This window comes from Gloeophyllum trabeum, assembly GCF_000344685.1.
Source record: "Gloeophyllum trabeum ATCC 11539 unplaced genomic scaffold GLOTRscaffold_00006, whole genome shotgun sequence".
Lineage (NCBI taxonomy): Eukaryota > Fungi > Basidiomycota > Agaricomycetes > Gloeophyllales > Gloeophyllaceae > Gloeophyllum > Gloeophyllum trabeum.
The window spans coordinates 1,572,085-1,591,654 of NW_006920415.1; the positions used below are offsets into that span (position 1 = coordinate 1,572,085).

At 55.2% G+C, this 19,570-nt stretch overlaps 7 protein-coding genes across 7 annotated transcripts; 6 read left to right on the top strand and 1 right to left on the bottom strand.

The window, feature by feature from the left end:
- Positions 1–659: 659 nt before the first annotated feature.
- Positions 660–4,203, top strand: GLOTRDRAFT_138671 (uncharacterized protein; the record flags this gene model as incomplete). Its single annotated transcript, XM_007867780.1, has 4 exons — positions 660–972; positions 1,036–1,736; positions 1,803–2,065; positions 4,053–4,203. The coding sequence occupies 4 exons, from the start codon at positions 660–662 to the stop codon at positions 4,201–4,203; spliced, it is 1,428 nt and encodes a 475-aa protein (XP_007865971.1).
- Positions 4,204–4,872: 669 nt separating this feature from the next.
- Positions 4,873–6,391, top strand: GLOTRDRAFT_129162 (NAD P-binding protein; the record flags this gene model as incomplete). The annotated part of the gene is made up of 9 exons (XM_007867781.1): positions 4,873–4,920; positions 4,982–5,077; positions 5,133–5,173; positions 5,230–5,440; positions 5,497–5,796; positions 5,852–5,884; positions 5,951–6,034; positions 6,094–6,176; positions 6,241–6,391. 9 exons carry the CDS (start codon positions 4,873–4,875, stop codon positions 6,389–6,391), a joined length of 1,047 nt encoding a protein of 348 aa, XP_007865972.1.
- A 500-nt stretch (positions 6,392–6,891) lies between these two features.
- On the top strand, positions 6,892–8,773 carry GLOTRDRAFT_60754 (NAD P-binding protein). Its single transcript, XM_007867782.1, has 9 exons — positions 6,892–6,991; positions 7,055–7,150; positions 7,213–7,253; positions 7,310–7,520; positions 7,586–7,885; positions 7,941–7,973; positions 8,030–8,113; positions 8,168–8,250; positions 8,312–8,773. Exons 1-9 carry the CDS (start codon positions 6,944–6,946, stop codon positions 8,460–8,462), a joined length of 1,047 nt encoding a protein of 348 aa, XP_007865973.1. The 5' UTR covers positions 6,892–6,943; the 3' UTR covers positions 8,463–8,773.
- Positions 8,774–9,064: 291 nt separating this feature from the next.
- Positions 9,065–10,503, top strand: GLOTRDRAFT_129164 (NAD P-binding protein; the record flags this gene model as incomplete). The annotated part of the gene is made up of 8 exons (XM_007867783.1): positions 9,065–9,112; positions 9,172–9,267; positions 9,328–9,368; positions 9,417–9,624; positions 9,678–9,977; positions 10,030–10,146; positions 10,209–10,291; positions 10,353–10,503. 8 exons carry the CDS (start codon positions 9,065–9,067, stop codon positions 10,501–10,503), a joined length of 1,044 nt encoding a protein of 347 aa, XP_007865974.1.
- A 1,253-nt stretch (positions 10,504–11,756) lies between these two features.
- GLOTRDRAFT_121311 (uncharacterized protein) lies at positions 11,757–14,853 on the top strand. Its single transcript, XM_007867784.1, has 2 exons — positions 11,757–12,054; positions 12,557–14,853. Exons 1-2 carry the CDS (start codon positions 11,872–11,874, stop codon positions 14,549–14,551), a joined length of 2,178 nt encoding a protein of 725 aa, XP_007865975.1. The 5' UTR covers positions 11,757–11,871; the 3' UTR covers positions 14,552–14,853.
- A 1,158-nt stretch (positions 14,854–16,011) lies between these two features.
- Positions 16,012–18,132, top strand: GLOTRDRAFT_93474 (uncharacterized protein; the record flags this gene model as incomplete). The annotated part of the gene is made up of 6 exons (XM_007867785.1): positions 16,012–16,132; positions 16,410–16,443; positions 16,730–16,993; positions 17,263–17,616; positions 17,639–18,065; positions 18,124–18,132. The coding sequence occupies 6 exons, from the start codon at positions 16,012–16,014 to the stop codon at positions 18,130–18,132; spliced, it is 1,209 nt and encodes a 402-aa protein (XP_007865976.1).
- A 313-nt stretch (positions 18,133–18,445) lies between these two features.
- GLOTRDRAFT_116081 (uncharacterized protein) lies at positions 18,446–19,570 on the bottom strand (the record flags this gene model as incomplete). The annotated part of the gene is made up of 6 exons (XM_007867786.1): positions 18,446–18,907; positions 18,965–18,988; positions 19,039–19,123; positions 19,177–19,244; positions 19,352–19,402; positions 19,463–19,570. 6 exons carry the CDS (start codon positions 19,568–19,570, stop codon positions 18,446–18,448), a joined length of 798 nt encoding a protein of 265 aa, XP_007865977.1.

A 19,570-nucleotide genomic window follows, 5' to 3' on the forward strand; every position in this document is an offset into this window, starting at 1 on the left:
CTTTCGAGGATAAGGGCAATAGGGTGAGTGCACGTTTTCCCTGCTTGGCTAGCCGTGTCTTTGCGTTGCCTTGATGAAAACTGTCGATGGGCGGACACGAACGCCACCCGCCCGCGAAGCCTCCTGGTGTACAATGTGGAGGTGGGCGGGCTGCTTGTTGATATTCATCGAACTCTGACTTCCTCGCTCTCCCTCTCTTTCGCTTTCTTCCATCCCTCCATCCTTTTGCATGGAAAGCAGTCCGACTGACCAGTGCTTTCTGTCTCCAGGATTCACAGAACTTGGTTTGGGACCTTTACTCCCCGATCACGCGTGACCTGGCAGGTGGCTTGTTCTCCGGGTATTTACGTAGTCTGTCTCTGCTTGTATATATGATACCGCTCTTCTCCATACACTTCATCGCTATTGGAATCGTCATTTTTGCCATCCGCTGACGCTGGAGCTGCACTCGCTACCTCCCGAGACTAAATTCTAAGCTCGGCGACCGCAGCACCGCCCTGCAACCACGCTGGTCTTCGCCATGATACCCTCGCCTCTGCGCTATTTCTGAACCGTCCTTGAGTGCATATTGCGATAGAGTACTCCCGGGCGTGCTAGTCAGCTGCAGTACTTATAACGGCGCTTTCTTTCGTTGCTTTGGACCTGTTCCCCCCTTCTCCATGGGCGTCCGGACAGTCGTCGCGAGCGCGGCTGCGCCTCTCGTCTACCGCTTCTTCTCATCGCGCGAGCGCAAAGGCAAGACGCCCGAAGACGCAGAGCACCAGCCGCTCCTCACACCTGTTCCCACCTACGCAGGGGACGGCGCTGGGCGCTCCAGCGTAAGAGGGAGCCCCGAGCGCTTCAGACGGGACAGCGGGCTCGACAGGGTGCCCGAGGAGCTGGACGACGCGCCCGTGCCCGGGACAGAGCGCGCGTTCGAGGAGGCGGACGAGGACCCCCAGTGGGATTTGGAGGAGCAGGGGCTGTATACTGGTGCGTCCCCCGCCCTCCTCGTACCACCCCAGTGCAGTCGCCCATCGTGAAATTCAAATGCAGGCTCGTACAGGCGCGTGGTGGCGGCGTACACGCTCGTGCCCGTCTCTTGCCTGCTCATGTTTGCAGTGTTCGCAGTGTTACCAAGGACAGCGTGGCATGCTCCCAGTCCCAGTCCCGTTCCCAGCCCCTCGTTTCACGGCCGTGAGCTGCTGCTCTCGGCCGCGCTGTGGGCGCTCGCGCACCTCCTGCGCGTGCCGCTCTTCACGCTCGCCTCTGCCCTCCTCCCGCCCTTCCCGGCCGCGGCGACGGTCCTCAGCACCGCGGCGCACGTCCTCCTGCAGACGCTCTTGCGCCTCTCCTCCTTTGCCCTCCTACCTGTCCATCTAGAGAATCATAGTCATACGCGCACACCGAGCTGGCGGGACCCTGCGTTTGGCCAGGCGTGGTGGCTCGCGCTCGGGTGGGCGGCGGCGGACGCCGCCGTGGGCATCGCGCAGGGGTACGTGCAGATCTCGCTGTATCGCGCCGTGCTGCTCTCGGAGGAGCAGGCGCGAGAGCTTGTGTTGAGGTATGGCGAGGGGTTGGTCGGGCAGCCGCGGCACGGGAAGATATTCCTCACCGAGAGCCCGCTAGACATCGCCGCGCCCGGAGAGGGGGTGAATGGGAGCGGGGTGGAGGAGGCGGTGGAGCGCGATTTGGAGGCTCTCGTGGCGCTGAAGACGCGCGAGGAGCTCGAGGAGGTGTACGGCGTGCCCGTCATTGTGCGTGCTCTATTCCCCCTTGACCTTGGGCCAACCGAGTTTATATATATACGTCCTCTTTCTCAGAAAATACCCGTGTTCGTGTCCGCGCTGCAGCGCATCGACGCGATCATCTTGAGCCTGGGGCTCACGCTCCTGCTCGCCGCCGCGTACCTCCGGTCTTCCCTCGCGATCACGCTCCCGGCCGTCCTGCTCGTGCACCTCGCACTCGCGCTGCTGTACACGCCGCCGGTGCTGCCGCGCATCGGCGTGCACACGGCGGCGTATGTGGGCTTGCTCGCGGGCCTGGGGTGTTTGTTTGCAGGGTTGGGCATGTGGGGGGCGTTGTCGTGAGTGTGACGGTGTTTTGGATGTTGGAGGGGATATATGACGATGCTTGCTTTGCTGGAAACGAGGATACACGGTTGGATTGGCTTGCGGATCTATCACTATCACTATGGCGTCTTGTATAACTTATTGTTGCATAGACGGTTCGTTTGTATGGATACAGTCGTGAGGATTTAATATGGCATGTAGGCAGATTCCCCGCTACTTCAGGGGGAGCCTATTTGTCTCAGGTCAAATTTATAATTTTTTCTTCCAAAGCATTTGAGCTGGTACTTTGTTTACAGTTTCTGGTTGTGGTAATTATTTAATTCCAGCAACATTTGTCTTATTCCTCATATACATGTATTGTGCTACGTTATAATTAGATGCATGTGATATGGGCCACGCAAAGGGGGAAGAGGGTTAGGCCACACAGGGGAGGGTCAGCCCATGCAGGGCAAAAGTGTTTCAGGTGACACAAGGGGGGAGGAGGAGGAGGAGGAGGAGGCTTCATTGAGGGGGGCATTAGGCCATGCAGAGGAATGGTTGAGATGTGTATGCACATCCTTGGGTCTGCCACGGAATTATCCATTATGTTGATTTATAATTATCTGATTCTTGGTATACTCCACTTGCTTCATAAGGCTTATCTCTGCTTGAGCTCTCTAGATATTTCCCATCAACTGTAGACAGAAGAGTAGTCTATGAGGCAATGTCATGGAGAGTCTGGTATTTCCTCATTTTTGTATTTATAATTTCGCATTCCATTTTTTCCAGAATTGTATATGTGATTCTTGTGGTAGTGCATCCAGCTCTGCGTAACATAGCTCAAAGCTGAATCTAGTTAATGCAAAGCTGCAAGGCCCAAAAGTTTGTTGAAAGAGAGGCTCCACTTTTCTAGAAGGCTCTCAGATTAGGGATGCGATGATCCAGCTTAGTCTGGTTATCAGCCAAAAATTCTGAACCTGGGACCAGACCACAGGTCTGGTTTGGGTGATTTCCCGGACCTTGAACCTCAAAGAACCTAGAATCGTGTTGTGTCCAGTCAGGTTCCAGTTCGAACAGCAAAAAGTTACCATATTGGATAAGGTTCAGGTGCCTCACACCCTCTGAACCTCATTTCAGGTTCGGTCCTCCAGAAAGCTGGACCACAGACCAGAACATGAGTCCGGCTCAGGGTTCGAACTGGTTCTCCCAGGTTCGGGAACCAAACTGCAGCATCACTATCTCAGATCAGTGTGGCATGATTGCCTGGCAAAGTGCTATTTTCTGTTTCCCTGATATGACCTCTAATTACCACAAAACTTGTACAAGACATATCATAGGTATCGACAGAGGCTCTTTGAACAAGAATGATGGCATGGGAATGAGAAATACAAGTTTCACAGCACACTTCATAGGCTGGATGGGGCAAGGGCTACTAGTTTAGGTATACACCCCTCAGCTAAATCCTCTGGATCAGAACTCCAACATCAGGAATCACCAAATTCTATAGTGGTTCCCCCCGGATATATAGTCCTCCATAGGTCTATGTAGGTTGGATAGGTCAACATAGACAGGCAGAAGCCAAAATAGGGAGTTATAGGTGAGATGCATTTCCTGATGAATTTTGGATCAAAAGCTGTACTCTGGGCCTCTATTACTGGACCAACGGGCGGGGTGTAGACCATGTTGTCGAGGTAAGAAAGCCTTGTCAACTCCCCACCGCCTAGTATGATCTAACTGATCTTGAATACAGGTGGGAGGCCCTGGGACATTTGATAAGTCTATTGCAGCCGTCCGGTTAGAAGGAAGTATCTACGTGATTGGCTTCGTCGCGGGGGTAAGTCTAGTCCAGCCTTGTGGAGATGCTTCTCTCGAGTTACACCCCCTCTCTCTTGTAGATTCAGGATGTTCCCAACGTCCCGATGCAGGTGCTTCAGAAAGGCATTACTGTCAGAGGTGTCCTTTGCGGGCCACACTCCTCATTCAGGGTTGTCTTGCGATGGTACAGCGCTGACTGGGTTTCAGCTTCGAGGACCTCAACAGACTGATCGAAACGAACGAGTTGAAGCGTGTGGTGGATAAGGTCTTCCCATTCGAGCAGGCAAAAGAGGCCCTCCTTCATCTGGCGGCGCAGCAACACATTGGCAAAGTGGTCATCCAGGTCGTAAAGGAGTAAGCAAGATAGGAGCTTCGATAGACATGTAAGAGTAGCACACATAGAGACATGGTTGTAGTCGCGAGCCATAGCTCCATTGAACAACGTGTTTCAGGACTGCGGAGAGGAACAACTTGATCCTCGGCCTAACTTCATGGCTACCTGGGACGACATATGAGGTCTGTCGCCTGAAGCAAGGGCAGAAGAAACAACATAATAGCACAACACAGGGCATTTTTGTACAGTATATGATAGCCCTTGACCATAGTCCTGCTGAAAGCAAGCATTCATCGCGGATATTGGTTTTGACTCTCTCCGAAGTCTGTTCCATGTCGCCACCTATAAAGGTCGGAAGCCAGTCGACTCAAGTCGTATGTGACCAGCAATGCATATACGAGCGGAGCTGGAATTGCGAGTGCCGCGCTTTGGAATATGTCAAGATCCGTCACTGAGATCTCCACCGATTCACAACGTGATTATGCCCCGACGGACCCCACTCTATGTGCATAATGAGAGCTCTCAAGACGGAACGATGTCGCGATACTAGTAAGGAACATAACTGATAAGGCAATATGGCAACGGGCTTAAGAAGTACCAGCAGGCGCACGAATACCTCTTCCGAGGCGTTAGATAAGAGCGCGGCCAGAAGTCACGTTCACGACTGCTCTTTTTACCGAACCTATAAGTACAATGACGTCCAATCTCCCCTCCAAGGCTCGTGAGTACAGGCTCCCGAAGGTGAGCAACCATCCGGTGTAGGGGAGAACTGGCTTTTACGTCGATCTTGTCCTTTCCACAGTTTGACGGCATCCAGTCCCTCACTTTGCAAGAGGCACCAGTGCCCCAGCCTGGAGCCAAGGAAGTACTCGTCAAGATCCATGCGGTCTCCCTGAACGTACGTTTCCCAGCTCTTCTTCCCTCGCCTTACTCTCAGACACATATGTCTGTAGTACAGAGACTTCGCAATGGTCAGCAAAGCCTACCCCTTCGCGTGAGCACGTTTGCTACTTTCCTCCCTCGATCCCAAAAAATCATGAACCCTCCCAGGCTCAAACCGAACCTCGTTCCCTGCTCCGACGCATCAGGCACAATCGTCGCGATTGGGCCCGGCGTCAAGGGCTGGCAAGTTAGCGAACGGGTTACCGCGAGCTTTGCACTCGACCACCTCTACGGCGACTCTACTCCACAATCGCGCCAGAGCGTGCTCGCCGGCAGCATCGACGGCGTGCTCACTGAGTACCGCGTCTTCCCCGAGCACGTACGCACAGCTCCGCACCTCCCAAACCGGATTCTGACGTGTCTTTTTGTGCGTAGAGCCTGGTCAGGGCTCCTTCGAACTTGTCGCACGCCGAAGTTGCAACGCTGCCATGTGCGGGCGTGACGGCATACAACGCCCTGCTTGGGCCGCGTCCAGTCAAGGCAGGCGAGACCGTGCTCGTCTTGGGCACAGGGGGTGTGTCCATCTTTGCACTGCAGATGGCGAAAGTGAGCGGTGCAGAGGTGATCGTGACAAGCGCCAGCGACGAAAAGCTCGAGCAGGCCAAGAAGCTGGGGGCCAAGCATGTTATAAATTACAAGAAGACACCGGACTGGGAGAAGGAGGTCTTGAAACTCGTGAGTGTGCCATCTGGGCTGCAAAGGACTGGCTCTGAGAGACTGATTCGGAAAGACCAACGGCCGGGGTGTGGATCATGTTATTGAGGTGAGGCTGCGGAAGTGATGGTCTTCGCAGGATCCCTTGAGTTAAATTGGATTAACCTAGAATTAGGTCGGCGGCCCTGGGACCTTGGACAAGTCCATCGCGTCCGTCCGTCTACAGGGGAATATCCACGTCATAGGCTTCCTCTCAGAGGTACGTGTAATGCGGCAACGGATGTTCATCGTAATTTAGGGGCCACCCATTACTCACAGGTGACGGAGGTCTCCAACGTACCCATGCAAATCCTGCAGAGAGGCATCAACGTGCGTGGTGTCATGGTCGGGCCACGCTCCTCGTAAGTCTAAGCTTTTACATCCCGCATCTGCCTAGGATCAACTGATGGATGGACCGGGATGTAGGTTCGAAGACTTGGTCAGGTTGATTGAGGTCAATGATGTGACGCCTGCCGTCGATAAAGTGTTCCCGTTCGAACAAGCCAAGGAAGCGTATGAACACCTGCAGGCCCAGAAGCACTTTGGCAAGGTGGTCATTCAGGTCGCGAAGGACTGAGTGTCGGAGTTGGTGAACTATCGAATAGTCAGCAATGATGTGTACGAATAGCACAAACGAAGGGTTAGCCGAAAAGAGCGGGTTGAAGGGGTCCGGCGTCTGAATTGATTGGTGAATCCACAACCTCGACCCAGGTCAGGTGTACGCTCCTCCATGCTTTTCCTCAAGGAAAACATCTAAAGTCTCCTCAATCCAGACGTATGATTGAGCGAGATCGTCAAGCAGGGCTCGGAGTCGACTTGACATGTTAATGTTACGAGAGGTTACCCAGCAGGATATGTCAAGATCGTCTTAGATCGATCACTGAGATCTCGACCGATACGCAATATCGATGTGCCCCCCTCAATGCCCTCGATGTTGTTCGCTCTGAGGAGGCCCACCTAGCTACACAGAATTGGGCTGGAACATTCCGGATGTCGCGATCGACGATGGCGCGAGCCTTGTGAAGTACCAGCAGACCTACGAACACCGTTAGTCATCCTGCCAAGACGTCATATAAGAGCGCGACCAGAAATCACAATCGACAGTTTCGTCTTGTGGCGATCCTACGAAATGTCGTACAGCATCCCTACCAAGGCTCGCGAGTACAGGCTCCCGAAGGTGAGTGATGGGAGACCCACGAGTTTACATCGATCTTAATATTAATACTTATTATTTCACAAGTTTGACGGGATCCAATCCCTAACTTTACAAGAAGCGCCAGTGCCCCAACCTGGAGCGAAGGAGGTGCTCGTTAAGATCCACGCCGTCTCCCTGAACGTGCGCACTCCAAGCTTCTTCGTGAATATCTTCGACTGACTCCCAGACACATGTGTCTATAGTACAGAGACCTATTAGTGGCTAGCAACAATTATCCCTTCGCGTAAGCACGCACGCTACTCCCGCGTGTCCCCCGTAGCCTCACCTGTATCTTACCAGTCTCAAATCAGACCTCGTCCCCGGCTCCGACGCATCAGGCACGATCGTTGCGCTCGGGCCTGGCGTCAAGGGCTGGCAAGTGGGCGAACGCGTCACCGCGAACTTTGCGCTGGACCACATCTACGGCGACTCCACCCCAGACGTCCACAAGACCGTGCTTGGCGGCCTCATTGACGGCGTGCTCACCGAGTACCGCGTCTTTCCAGAGCACGTAAGCACAGTTTCGCACCTTGCCCTCATGGTGAATGGCGCTCTGAAGAGGAGACGCTTGTGCAGGCTCTGGTGAGGGCGCCGTCGAACTTGTCGCACGCGGAAGTCGCAACACTCGCGTGCGCGGGCGTCACGGCGTACAACGCCCTGCTCGGGCCGCGCCCCGTCAAGGCAGGCGAAACGGTCCTTGTCCTCGGTACGGGCGGCGTGTCCATCTTTGCCCTGCAGATCGCGAAAGTGAGCGGTGCGGAGGTGATCGTGACAAGCGCCAGCGACGAAAAGCTCGAGCAGGCCAAGAAGCTGGGGGCCAAGCATGTTATAAATTACAAGAAGACACCGGACTGGGAGAAGGAGGTCTTGAAACTCGTGAGTGTGCCATCTGGGCTGCAAAAGACTGGCTCTGAAAGACTGATTCGGAAAGACCAACGGCCGGGGTGTGGACCACGTTATCGAGGTAAGGCTGACGAAAGAATTCCCGTTATAGGACACGTTGCATTGATCCCCCCACAGGTCGGAGGCCCTGGCACCTTCGACAAATCCATCGAGTCCGTCCGCGTGCAGGGTAACATCCACATCATCGGCTTCCTCGCAGGGGTAGGTTGCAGACCAATCACGAGTCTTCCGCCTCGAATAACGCTCCCCGAATAGGTGACCGAAGTCTCGAACGTACCTATGAAAATTCTCCAGAAAGGCATCAACGTGCGCGGCATCCTCGTCGGGCCACGATCCTCGTAAGCCTCACGATACGCACCTGCGTGGAGTCGAGTCGACTGACTGATGAGAGGGATGTAGGTTCGAGGACTTCGTCAGGCTCATCGAGATCAATGATGTGAAGCCCGCCGTGGATAAGGTGTTCCCGTTCGAACAAGCAACGGAGGCGTATGAGCACCTGCAGGCCCAGAAGCACTTTGGCAAGGTGGTCATCCAGGTCGCGAAGGACTGAGTGCCAGCGTCAGTTTGATGAAATATTGAATAATAGGAGAGATGTGTACGAATAGGACATACCGATTTCATCCATGCCATTCAGTTAATCCTTCGTCTTACAAGCGTCCAATATCCGGAGGTTACACCTAGTACTTTTCTCAGCCAGTAGTTTCATCCAGCATGCGTCTGGAAGCCTAGCGCATATCAGCGTACCATCCATTCATACTCTTAATCAACGATAAGCGACAATGGTCGGAGGAGGTAGACTTCGTATTTCACGTCACACAGCAGGGGGTTTGCGGTACGAGTCGATGAGATATGGTGCCGCACTGTGTGGGGTATGTTAAGATCAATCACTGAGATCACCACCGATCAACAACTTATCTGTCCCCTGTCCACCGCGTTCCACGTACACCACATTGGGGAATAACTAGAACGAACCATAGTGCTTGGTTAATTATCGAATGTCGCAATGCGCAGTATAGCTTATATCTCCCGACTCACCGGACTTAAGAAGTATTAGCAGGCATACGTCCACCATTTAGTCATATACCGAGACGTTGAGCAGGTATAAGAGAACGAGAGGGCGTGCCTCCTTCATACGTCTACCAAGTCTTCGCAATGTCGCCCACTATCCCTACCAAGGCTCGCGAGTACAGGCTCCCCAATGTGAGTGGCCGGCGAACAATAGATGCTGAAAATTGACACGAACCTCGTCCTTTTTGTAGTTTGAAGGGATCCAGTCTCTCACTTTGCAAGAAGTCGAGGTGCCCCAGCCGGGCGCCAAGGAGGTCCTCGTTAAGATCCACGCCGTCTCGCTGAACGTACGTGCACCGAAAACGCCTCCACCTTGGACACGCGCTTACCACAGCACCTACCCGCAGTACCGAGACATCATCATCGCCAACAACGCCTACCCATTCCCGTAAGCACGCACACTCCACATCTACCCACCCCTCACCCACCCCTCTAGCCTCAAACAGAACCTCGTCCCCATCTCGGACGCGTCCGGCACGATCGTCGCGCTCGGGCCCAACGTCAAAGGCTGGCACATCGGCGACCGCGTCTCCTCCAGCTTCATGCCCGACCACCTCTACGGCGACGCGACGCCCGGCGTGGGCTCGATCCTCGGCGGCACCATCGACGGCGTGCTCACCGAGTACCGCGTCTTCCCCGAGCACGTAAGCACCGTACCATCGGGGTGCACAGCGTCCTGACGAGCGGCATGCCACAGGCCCTGGTGCAGATCCCGGCGCACCTGACGCACGCGGAGGCGGCGACGCTGCCGTGCGCGGGCGTGACGGCATACAACGCGCTGCGCGGCCCGCGCCCCGTCAAGGCGGGCGACACCGTGCTCGTCCTCGGGACGGGCGGCGTGTCCGTGCTCGCGCTGCAGATCGCGCGCGCAAGCGGCGCAGAGGTGATCGTGACGAGCGCGAGCGACGAGAAGCTCGCGCGGGCGAAGAAGCTCGGCGCGAGGCACGTTGTTAATTACAAGGAGACGCCGGAGTGGGAGAAGGAGGTCTTGAAGCTGGTGAGTGACGGTGAGTGCCGAGGATGACTCCACCTGATGTATTGGCCTGAAGACGAATGGCCGTGGTGTGGACCACGTCGTCGAAGTCGGGGGCCCTGGGACCTTTGACAAGTCCCTCGAATCCGTCCGCGTGCAGGGTAGCATCCACATCATCGGCTTCCTGGCAGGGGTACGTACATTTGACCTTGTCCGCTGCTTATTCAGATAAAAGACACTCCCCGTGTTGCGCAGCCGACAGAAGTGGCCAACGTACCCATGAAGATCCTGCAGAAAGGTGTCGACGTACGCGGTATCATGGTCGGGCCGCGCTCCTTGTGAGCCTCGTCTCACATCTACCCAGAGTCATTATACATTTACGACGCTGACGGGCTGTAGGTTCGAGGACCTGAACAGGCTGATCGAGATTAATGACGTGAAGCCTGCCGTGGACAAGGTGTTCCCATTCGAGCAGGCGAAAGAGGCGTTCGAGCATCTGGCCGCGCAGAAGCACTTCGGGAAGGTGGTCATCCAGGTTGCCAAGGATTGAGTATGTGCTGAGTGTCAGCATCAGTGGATGGGCAACATGTACTAGTAGTCAGCCGAAGAAATGAATCCCAGGAGGGTACAGGATGTTAGAACTTGAATCCGGAATGTTCCCGGAGTAAACACGCAACTCTGGATTTTGCTCGTTGGCTAGTGAGCGAAGAAAGGTTTAGCATGATCGGTCTTCGCTGCTCACTCATAAGCTGATCAGTAACTCAAGAGGGTGACCGATTTAACCAATCAGACAAAGGCTGCGGCACTACCTCAGCCTCTATGTGATTGTACTCAAGAAGATATATATTGACATTTGTTCCTCCATCGAGAATCAAGTAGGACCGTCGGAGTCGAGTGTGTCCGTCGGACAGTTTGGACAGCAAAGCGCTTACGCAGCCCGAAGGAACCTAGCCCCGGACATGTGATTCCAGGACCGGAGGCTGTCGATCGAGCATCTGTCGCTGGCGTCTCCGTCATCAGGGTGACGCGTCGGTCGCCTCGGTTTCAGAGAGTGGGCCCCCGGGGACTGCGGGGTAGGGGTACGTTAATCGTGCGGCAGAGACGGGTGCATACCGGCATGCCATTAGCCAGAGCCTATTACGCTGAGAACGGGTCGAACTGACAAGTCTAGGGATTGCACTCAGCACGCGTACCCACCGAGACCTTGTTGGACGAAAGCCACCCAGTTGGAATCATAGAGTACGTCCGATACCGCGTTCCGTCATGATCAGGGTGACTTGGGCGCTCCCCGCAGTGATCCTCACTGCCCCGCGTTCGATGTACGGCCGTCATTTCCTCCAGTTACGAGAAGGCAGCTATGAGGTCTTGTAGCGCGGACGAATAACAAGGCTCGCACAACATTCGGAATACCGAGCATTATGCCACAAGTGGAGAGACATCTGCCCCAAGGCGTAGACGACGAAGCAAAGATGAATTGCGGAGGAACATGGGAGCAGACGCCCATAATTCGCGTCTAATGACCACTCCACCCTGGGGTCCTTGCATTCCACGGCTACAGCCGTGGGACCCTGACCACCTTGCCAGAGTGGTCATGTTGGAGTATCAATAGGTTCGTATATAGAACACCAGCTACTACCAGCCTGGTTTATTTCAACTACGAGAGGTAGTCTAATAAACCGGCTCTATCTCTTCCGTGCATCAACCCCACGGTGTCGGGGGTCACGGCGTTGGTCGCAGGGTAAGCGCCTGTTCGTAAACCACCGACGGATGACGCGCCCCGTCGGAGCATACACTTTCGTTTGCCCTTGCCTGTCAGAAATCCCTGTTCTGTCAATATTCCTACATAAACCGGCTGCAGCTGCACGCTTTCCCCTATACCGCCCATACTATATGATACCGAATTAACGACACGTCTGCGATGTTCTCCACGCTGTCTTCGTTCCTACCGACCGGTGGGAGCAGCAACGCTGCGCCGCAGGAGCAGAGACACGATGTGCAGGAAGAACGAAAGGAGATAGATGCCTCGGAGGACCAAGCGAAGCAGAAGGGGCAGCCTGCCGACGAGATGGGCGCGCGGCGGAAGAAAGACCGCATGAGCGAGGTGCGTTGTGTCGCTGTTTGCGTGTCTCCTGGGACGGTTGTGGGGGTTAGATCGGAAATTGGGGGTTTTCCTGCGCGGTGTAATCGGAGGATGCTCAGAGAGGCCTGCGGTTGCTCTGATATCGAGCCGGAACCTTGGAGCTATTGCGACCTTTGTTTAACTTGATGAGCGCGTCTCAGGGTCGTCTGGCTTGACGTTGCTGCCCACTAGCCACGGGCGCGATCCCAGCACATCCGCGATCGCGGTTATCCAGGAAACGAATGCGCAGGCGTGCTCGCTGGAGACCGCGGAAACTCGACGATGCATCAGTTAACCCATCCAAAGTGATGGAAGGGCGTCTCGCGCCGTTGACTGCGACTAGGGATCCCTTTCGGAAAGGCTGTATGGCACCATCGATACATAGGCTTCGCTGCGCAAATTTCTCAATATTTTGATCCTTCGCTTCTCTTCTATTTGCAATTCGCACTGGAAATGATGTGGCTAACACCATTATTCTGTCCAGACTTTCATCATAGTGAGACCACCCCCATCCAAGTCCAACCACCCCCTCAACCTCCAAGTCCAACTCGTCCCCCCAAACGCGCGCGACCGCTCCAGCGCGCGGCGCTCCCTCGACATGTCCTCCGCGGGCGAAGCCTTCGACCCCTCCGACACGCCCTCCACGCTCACACGCACGACCTCGGGGCGCTCCGACATCACCTCCGTCTACTCCTCCGCCTACTCCTCCGTCGCCTCCCTCTCCTCCATGGCGTCCACCTCCTCGGGCTCCTCGGGCCGGCGCATGATCATCCCGCTCTACAACCTGCAGGCGCACAACGTGATGACGAACGTCGTCGTCGACGCGGGCACCGACGCCAAGGTCGCCAAGTTCGGCAAGCGCGGGATGGAGGTCATCGGGCTCGCGGTCATCGAGCCCGTCGAGGTCTTCGGGTCGCCCGCGAGCTTCGCGGCGGCGCTGCTGGCGGCGGCGCCCGCGAGCGGGCGGACGAGCTTGGAGGGCGCGGGCGGGCTGCGGCCGCCCGGGTCGAGCAGGGGCCATACGCCCGAGCCGCCGCATACGCCGGCGTCGTCGAACTTGTCGCTCTCGACCGACGCGTCGCACCAGCAGCCCCGGCCGCAGCCTATGGCGATCCCGGAGAACACGCCCGCGACGACGCCGACGCAGTCCGGTGCGAAGAAGCTATTTGGCAAGTTCTTCAAGGGGAAGAAGGAAATATCGCCCGTCCGCGTGGAGCGGAATGCGCCGGCGGGGGCGTCGTTGCAGTCGCCCCCGGCCACGCCGAAGGGGTCTCATATGCGGACTGGATCCATCACGTCGAAGCTGAACGTACCCACGGGCACGTCCAAGCGATCATCATTAATTGGCGCCGTCCCGCAAGACCAGAACGCGACGCAAGCTACCGTGTTACTCCAGCCCGCCGTCCTCGGCATCCAGCCCGCCCTCAGCTCGCCGTCCTACCCGCCGCACGGACGGCCGACGATGTACGTGTGGATCGTCCGGCGGTGGCTCAAGGGCGCGGACAGCGGGCTCATGGGGAACATGATGGGCATGCTCGATCGGCGGCAGGAGAACGCGGGCGCGCCCGCGGAGCAGGTCGAGCTGCGCTTCGAGTGGAAGCGCGGGACGAGCGCCAGCGCGCGGGAGACGAGGAAGCGGCGAAATAGAAGGAGCCGCCCGGGGACGAGCGCGGGGCCCGGGGACAGGAGCAGTGGCGTTTCCCCGGCGTCGGACCGCCGCGCGAGTCTGGCCGTGGCGAGCAGCCAGGGGGCGTCGACGAGCTCGCTGGCGACGGGCGAGCAGGCGAGGAGGGAGAAGCGCGCGTCGACGGTGGATGCGAGGGCGGTCTCGCGGAGGCGGTCCGTCGATTCGCATAGGTCGATCGCGTCGCGGACGGGCCTGCGCGAGGATGCGCAGAGTTTCGTGACGGATACTGCGGAGGACGAGCAGCCCGCGGAAGACGACGAGGATAGCGATCCCGAAGACTCGGAGACGCCGTGGGTCTGCACGGTGTTCGTGAAACGCGTCGCGACGCCGTCGAGCTATACATCGTTCTACAGCCCGACGAAGGGTTCGTTCGATGTGGAGGGGCGCCCGGCCGAGGAGGTGAAGGTGAAGGTTGCGCAGCTCAAGCCGACGCCGCACCACCCGAAGGTGATCTCCCTGCTGAAGATGCCGTACCCGCTGCCGGATATCGAGGTCGAGAAGGTGCACCTGCGTAAGCGCGTGCTGACGCCGTCAGGCGTCGCGCGGCCTGCGTCATCCTCCGGCTCGCCGGACAGGCAGGGTAAGGATACGGGCAGGTCGAATAGCGGAGCGAAGGGCTTCTTCACGGGTGGTGGCACCCACGGCGCACAGATGACGCCCGGCTTGGTGTTAACGGCAGAGGAGATCAAGGACGTGGTGTCGAGCACGGCCATGTGGCTCATTGTCAGAGAAGGCATCGGCGGTGTTGGCAAGGTCACCAGGAAGGGGGATGGCTGGAGAATACGAGCGTGAAGGGGCGCCCGTCAGTATGGATTATCTCAGCGCTTGAATGGTAAAGGAAGGGCGTCGTCGTCGGTTTCTAACGTCCGTGACATATTTTGTAATTGTTGTATCTCGGGTTCACAGCGCTCACTCTTTCGTCGCTTGTCTTAGTGTCTTATCGTTTTCATATTCATGATACCTCTTGGTCTTGTATCTCTTGGAATACCACTTGGCAAGCACTGCACACGCATACAAAGCTTGTATACTATTCATTAGGCATTTCTTGTCTGTAATAGCAGTATTAGTATTCGTCCCCGCTGAACTGTGCACTGCGCCTTATGCTGCGTGGAATTGCGTGGTTGTCTCGGTGTTTGCGTCCGGACGGGTGGTGTCTCCGATAGGATGGGAATGCCACTTCAAATGTGGGTGCAGGCACAGGGGAGGCCGAAGTACAGTATACGATCTGAATCCATGAGAGGTTCACACCCGACACAGCTCTGGGGCTCCGGTCCAGGCACGGGGCCCAATTCGAAGATCTGAAAGGCTGATTCGTGCATAGCTGTGTCGCCCATCACAAGCGCTGTGCAGAAGCGAAGATCGTTCCGCGATCCTGCTGTGCCGCTTTCCCGCAGAGGCGGAGAGAACAGTCGACCGACGCTTCCTCGTACAGGAACTTTATACCCGGATGGGCGCTGGGGAGCAGCCTCAGGGTTCAAATGTGAACTTACCATTGAATTAAACGACACGAGGCCCCATAAAATGGTGCATGCAGGGTGAAGGTTGGATGGTCGACAGTGCATCATGTCGGGGCATATGGAGTCCGCGATGCATCCTGCCAGATGCAAATATATTATCAGTGATATTCTGGAAGTAAACTAAACAATAGCTCTACCCAATAACAACAGCTTCTGTGAAACGTTCCGGACGTCTCGCGGGACCGCCAGACTGAATTGTCGCTTAACCAGCGGCTAATTCGTCGGAATAACGGCAGTGCAGCTATGCTGAACTCACATTGGACTTACGAGGCCATTGGGAGGAAAGACCCTAGCGAAAGAACCGAACGACTACACCGGGGAAGGTATTTGCCAGGGCGCGGGCTTAACCAGAGCAAAATTCATCATGCTGGAACTGGTCAGTAATTCGGTGATGCTTACCTGATACCTGCCTACATCTGCGTGGGGCCTGGCGACCGTAACTGGTCCATCTGTCAAAGAAAGTTGGGATTAATAGGTCGACGCCTGCCGCCGGACGAGTGGTTTCACCAGTGCAATTCCAGTATATAGAGCGCTAGACACCACAATCAGACATCACACGAGGTCGCCCTAGGCACCTCACGTAAGAAACAAGGTCGTAGGCAAGCAGATATCGGGCATCTATCTAGGACCCCCTGCGTGACCAGAGGATAATTCCGCCGAACACCAATCAAGCAGAATAAGTCTTGTTTGCAATTATTTCGAGCCATCGAACTGAGATGCATTTGCCCGAAAAAGATGAAGGCGTGGATACGGCTTCCTGATGACAAGACCCTTCAAAGTGTTGCCATTGCGATCCATAACAAACAAGTTCCCTCTCGGCTCGCCGGCACGTCCGATTGCGCGACCGAGGATACATGTAAAGACGAAGCAATGCTAGCCGGAAATCACCGTTGTTGCGCGGCGATAGCCATACGGTTTTGGAACGGCTCCGTGATACTTTCGCGCCAGTAGAGAGGTTAGCCCTCTATGTGATAATGAGGAAGGATGGAATCATCTCGCCCCCCGTCCGTTCCGCAACCTGGTTTCATTCATCACCGATTTTTAGACCTAATAAAGTCGAAATGCAACACACACTTGAGCGGTGAAAGCGTTCACGATAATGCAGAGATAGTGACATGATCAGCGCGACGTAGGGCTGCAAGATGAGAACGCGGCGGCGCCTAGATCGTGCGTTGTTTTGTTGGAGGAGCTGCCACGCTCGAAGATTCGCCGAACAGCCTTATGATGAACGAGGTCCATGTGACTGTAAAGTTCGTATCTTCGTCCCCTAATTCCCGTTTTTGGCCGATCCACTGGAACGAAGAACGCATACGTGCTGGTCAAATATAGGGCCACATGACGGATTTGCCATGACCCGATATCCTAGCACCTATAAATCACTGCAATAAAATCAGTCATTCGGTTGCCGCATATTCAATAATACTTGACCGCCGTGAAGAATACACCTCACTAGAGACATAACAGTCGATGATGAGAGGGTGCCACACCAAGCGCGGGCTGTGTATCGAGCCCAAGATTCTAGCGCCATGAGGGATGGAGCTTTGAGTACCCACGATGTCTTCGTGTGGATACTTTCTGCCAGTGTGGCACCTATGTGGGATTCCAATAATGACCCTCTGGACGGGAGAAACTCCGAAGTGAACATTCACACATCGCATCCTATCATGCTCTGCTTTAGCCCTGCCTTGCACCCTGATGCTCGCACCCTTGTTACCTTGTATGACTGCCAGTCGAATATCGCTTAGGTTGACCTACCCAGGGGTGGCCTGTAGCCCTCACTACATTGTCAGTCATCATTCAAGTGTCACGTCACGCTTCTTTCTGGTTCGACATCAGTCGCTGGAGTCATGCGCGCCACCCTGCTCTCGTTCCGTTTGAGTATCTCTCCCAATCGGAACTCTAACGACGTTGTCATAAACTATCTGAACTGTAAGGTTGAGCAGATGTTCCTTGGTACGAACCTACTGTCTTATTGATCCCTGGCAGCCAAATCAGCATCATGAACAAGACGCAGTTCTATTTGTCGCAGTGCGCTGAAGCTGCCGCGAAGAGCTCAATGTGCTTCACTCTCGGTGCCGTCTTAGTCAAAGGAGGAAAGGTCATTTCAAGTGGATACAACCACCATCGCCCACACTACGATGGTGCCGAAGCGCTGACTCGGGGTCATCGCAAGCCTGTTTCGATGCACGCGGAGATGCACGCGATATTCAACCTCACCGGGATGTCGCCGTCGTTCCGAAAGCAAGTACAGGGCGTTGAGCGGCGCCTTACATGTTGTAAACAACCGCAGCATCGAGCAAAAGGGTCGAGACGATTCAGCAGAAAGCATCTTTCGCCCCTGTACGCATACTTCATCTGGAAGGGGGAAGAAACGGAAAAACAACCGGGGCGTTCGATCCTCCGAGAGGCGCAACCATCGCCATCTGGCTGCCACTATTACGGGCGACGGTGGAAGCGCAGTGGTAGTTGCCAGGGGATATGAAAGCGAACGCAACTATCACAAGCCCTCCCGGGTATCATGTACCGTGGAATACCCGGGGAAGGGCTGGGACTCGCGACGCAGAGACTCTCGAGTCAATGGTGCAGATATTTACGTCGCTCGCATTACGAAGAACGGAACGGGCAACGCCAAGCCTTGTTGGAGATGTCTGGAATGGTGCAGATGGGCGGGTGTGAAACGGGTATTCCATTGGAACAGCGAATCGGAGAAATTTGACGTAGTCAAAGTAAACAGCGCGGAACGAGATCAGTACGAGACCCACGCCGACGGCCGCCTCTACGCTGGTTTGGTACGTCTCTACTATCCTGGCGCCGAGACGGGATTGACCATGATTACCTATCCCTTAGGGTTGGTAGCGTCGGCTCTATTGGACTTCTTTTTCCTGTACTTTCTCTCATTGTCTTAGTAAAGTATGTGCTGGGGTTGTCTATTTTGGTGAGCCATCTGACCCCTCAACTGCTTGTCATCTGGTCTCTCATATGGATGGCACAGGTAACATTGGTTGAATAAACCATTGCTGAGATATCTCTTATAGCCGCGTAACCCAAATCCCATTGGGTACGGGGACTGTACAGTATCTCACATCATTCACGCTACGTTACATTTTTATGCCTCGACGGCTCGCAAGGATTGCAGTACAGTGTGTCATCGAATCTACACAAGGAGTGTCTATCGTTTACCCAGGAACTTTGCATTGGCTATCTTCTCGACATCGCGGCAAGTCAAGCTGTATCTGGTATGGCGCGCTAATGATCCGCCACCGCGCACTGCCTCCAATGCTTCCGACCCTTGCAATAGGTCCACATTAGCGATCTTATAATGCCCTGACGATCCTTGGCCAATCGCATCCGTCGCGAGTGGCAACGAGAAGGAATCCTCCTCGAGTGGATCAATGCCGTGAAGGTGGTTAGTGTACAACCTCGACGTGGTGATGATTAGACTGCGTGGCTCCAGCAGCACTGATAGGACGGGCTCTGGGTTGACTGCGCGGCCGCGGCCTGAATCGTTTAAGGTTTGCGATGGCTCCGGCAGCTGTGCATTCTCTTTGTACTCGTAGTAGTGGAACACGGCATGTGAACCAAGGGATATGGTCCCGACCAATGGATGATAAGTTGGCCCGTCCTGATGTGGCTGCGACAAAGGTTGTCAGATACTCGGAAATTATGGGCGAATGAGGAAACTCGGTACCATAATCCCTTGTCCAGGCAAATACTAAATCAAACGCATGAGTAAATGGCATGAGCATATCTCAGGCCCATCACCTCGTTGAGAATGACATGGTTGGGTGCGCCATGAGCGGAATTTGCGTAAGCACCTGTATTGCTAAGTCGTTTGATTATATCAGGGCTGTGGATACGTGAGGTGTCAATTCTGCCCGAATATCGAGGAAGTATAGATACCTTTGGTTCAGCCAACCAGGGATGTCGCTAGTTACGAGGATGTTGTTGTTAATGATTTCCCCGCCTGTCTTGTTTCGCATCATCTACTCGCAACCGGATGGAAGGATGAGCTAACCCCATGTTTGCAGCCTATGACCTTCTCAGGATAGTGACTTATGGATATTGGTGACCACACAAACCTGCGATTCGCTAGTCGCTTCCATTTGTGTCGAGGCGATCCCACAATCTGCAAGATAGTGCGTTAACAATACAGAACTATCTTGGAATCCATGTTTTATTTCTTTACTTTGCGGATTAGATATTCTTCTTCATCGCGGCTGACGAAGTCGGGGATGTAATACGTCTCGTCAGTGCCTCGCAATCGCCACCGAGCGAGGTCGAAATCCGAGCCCAT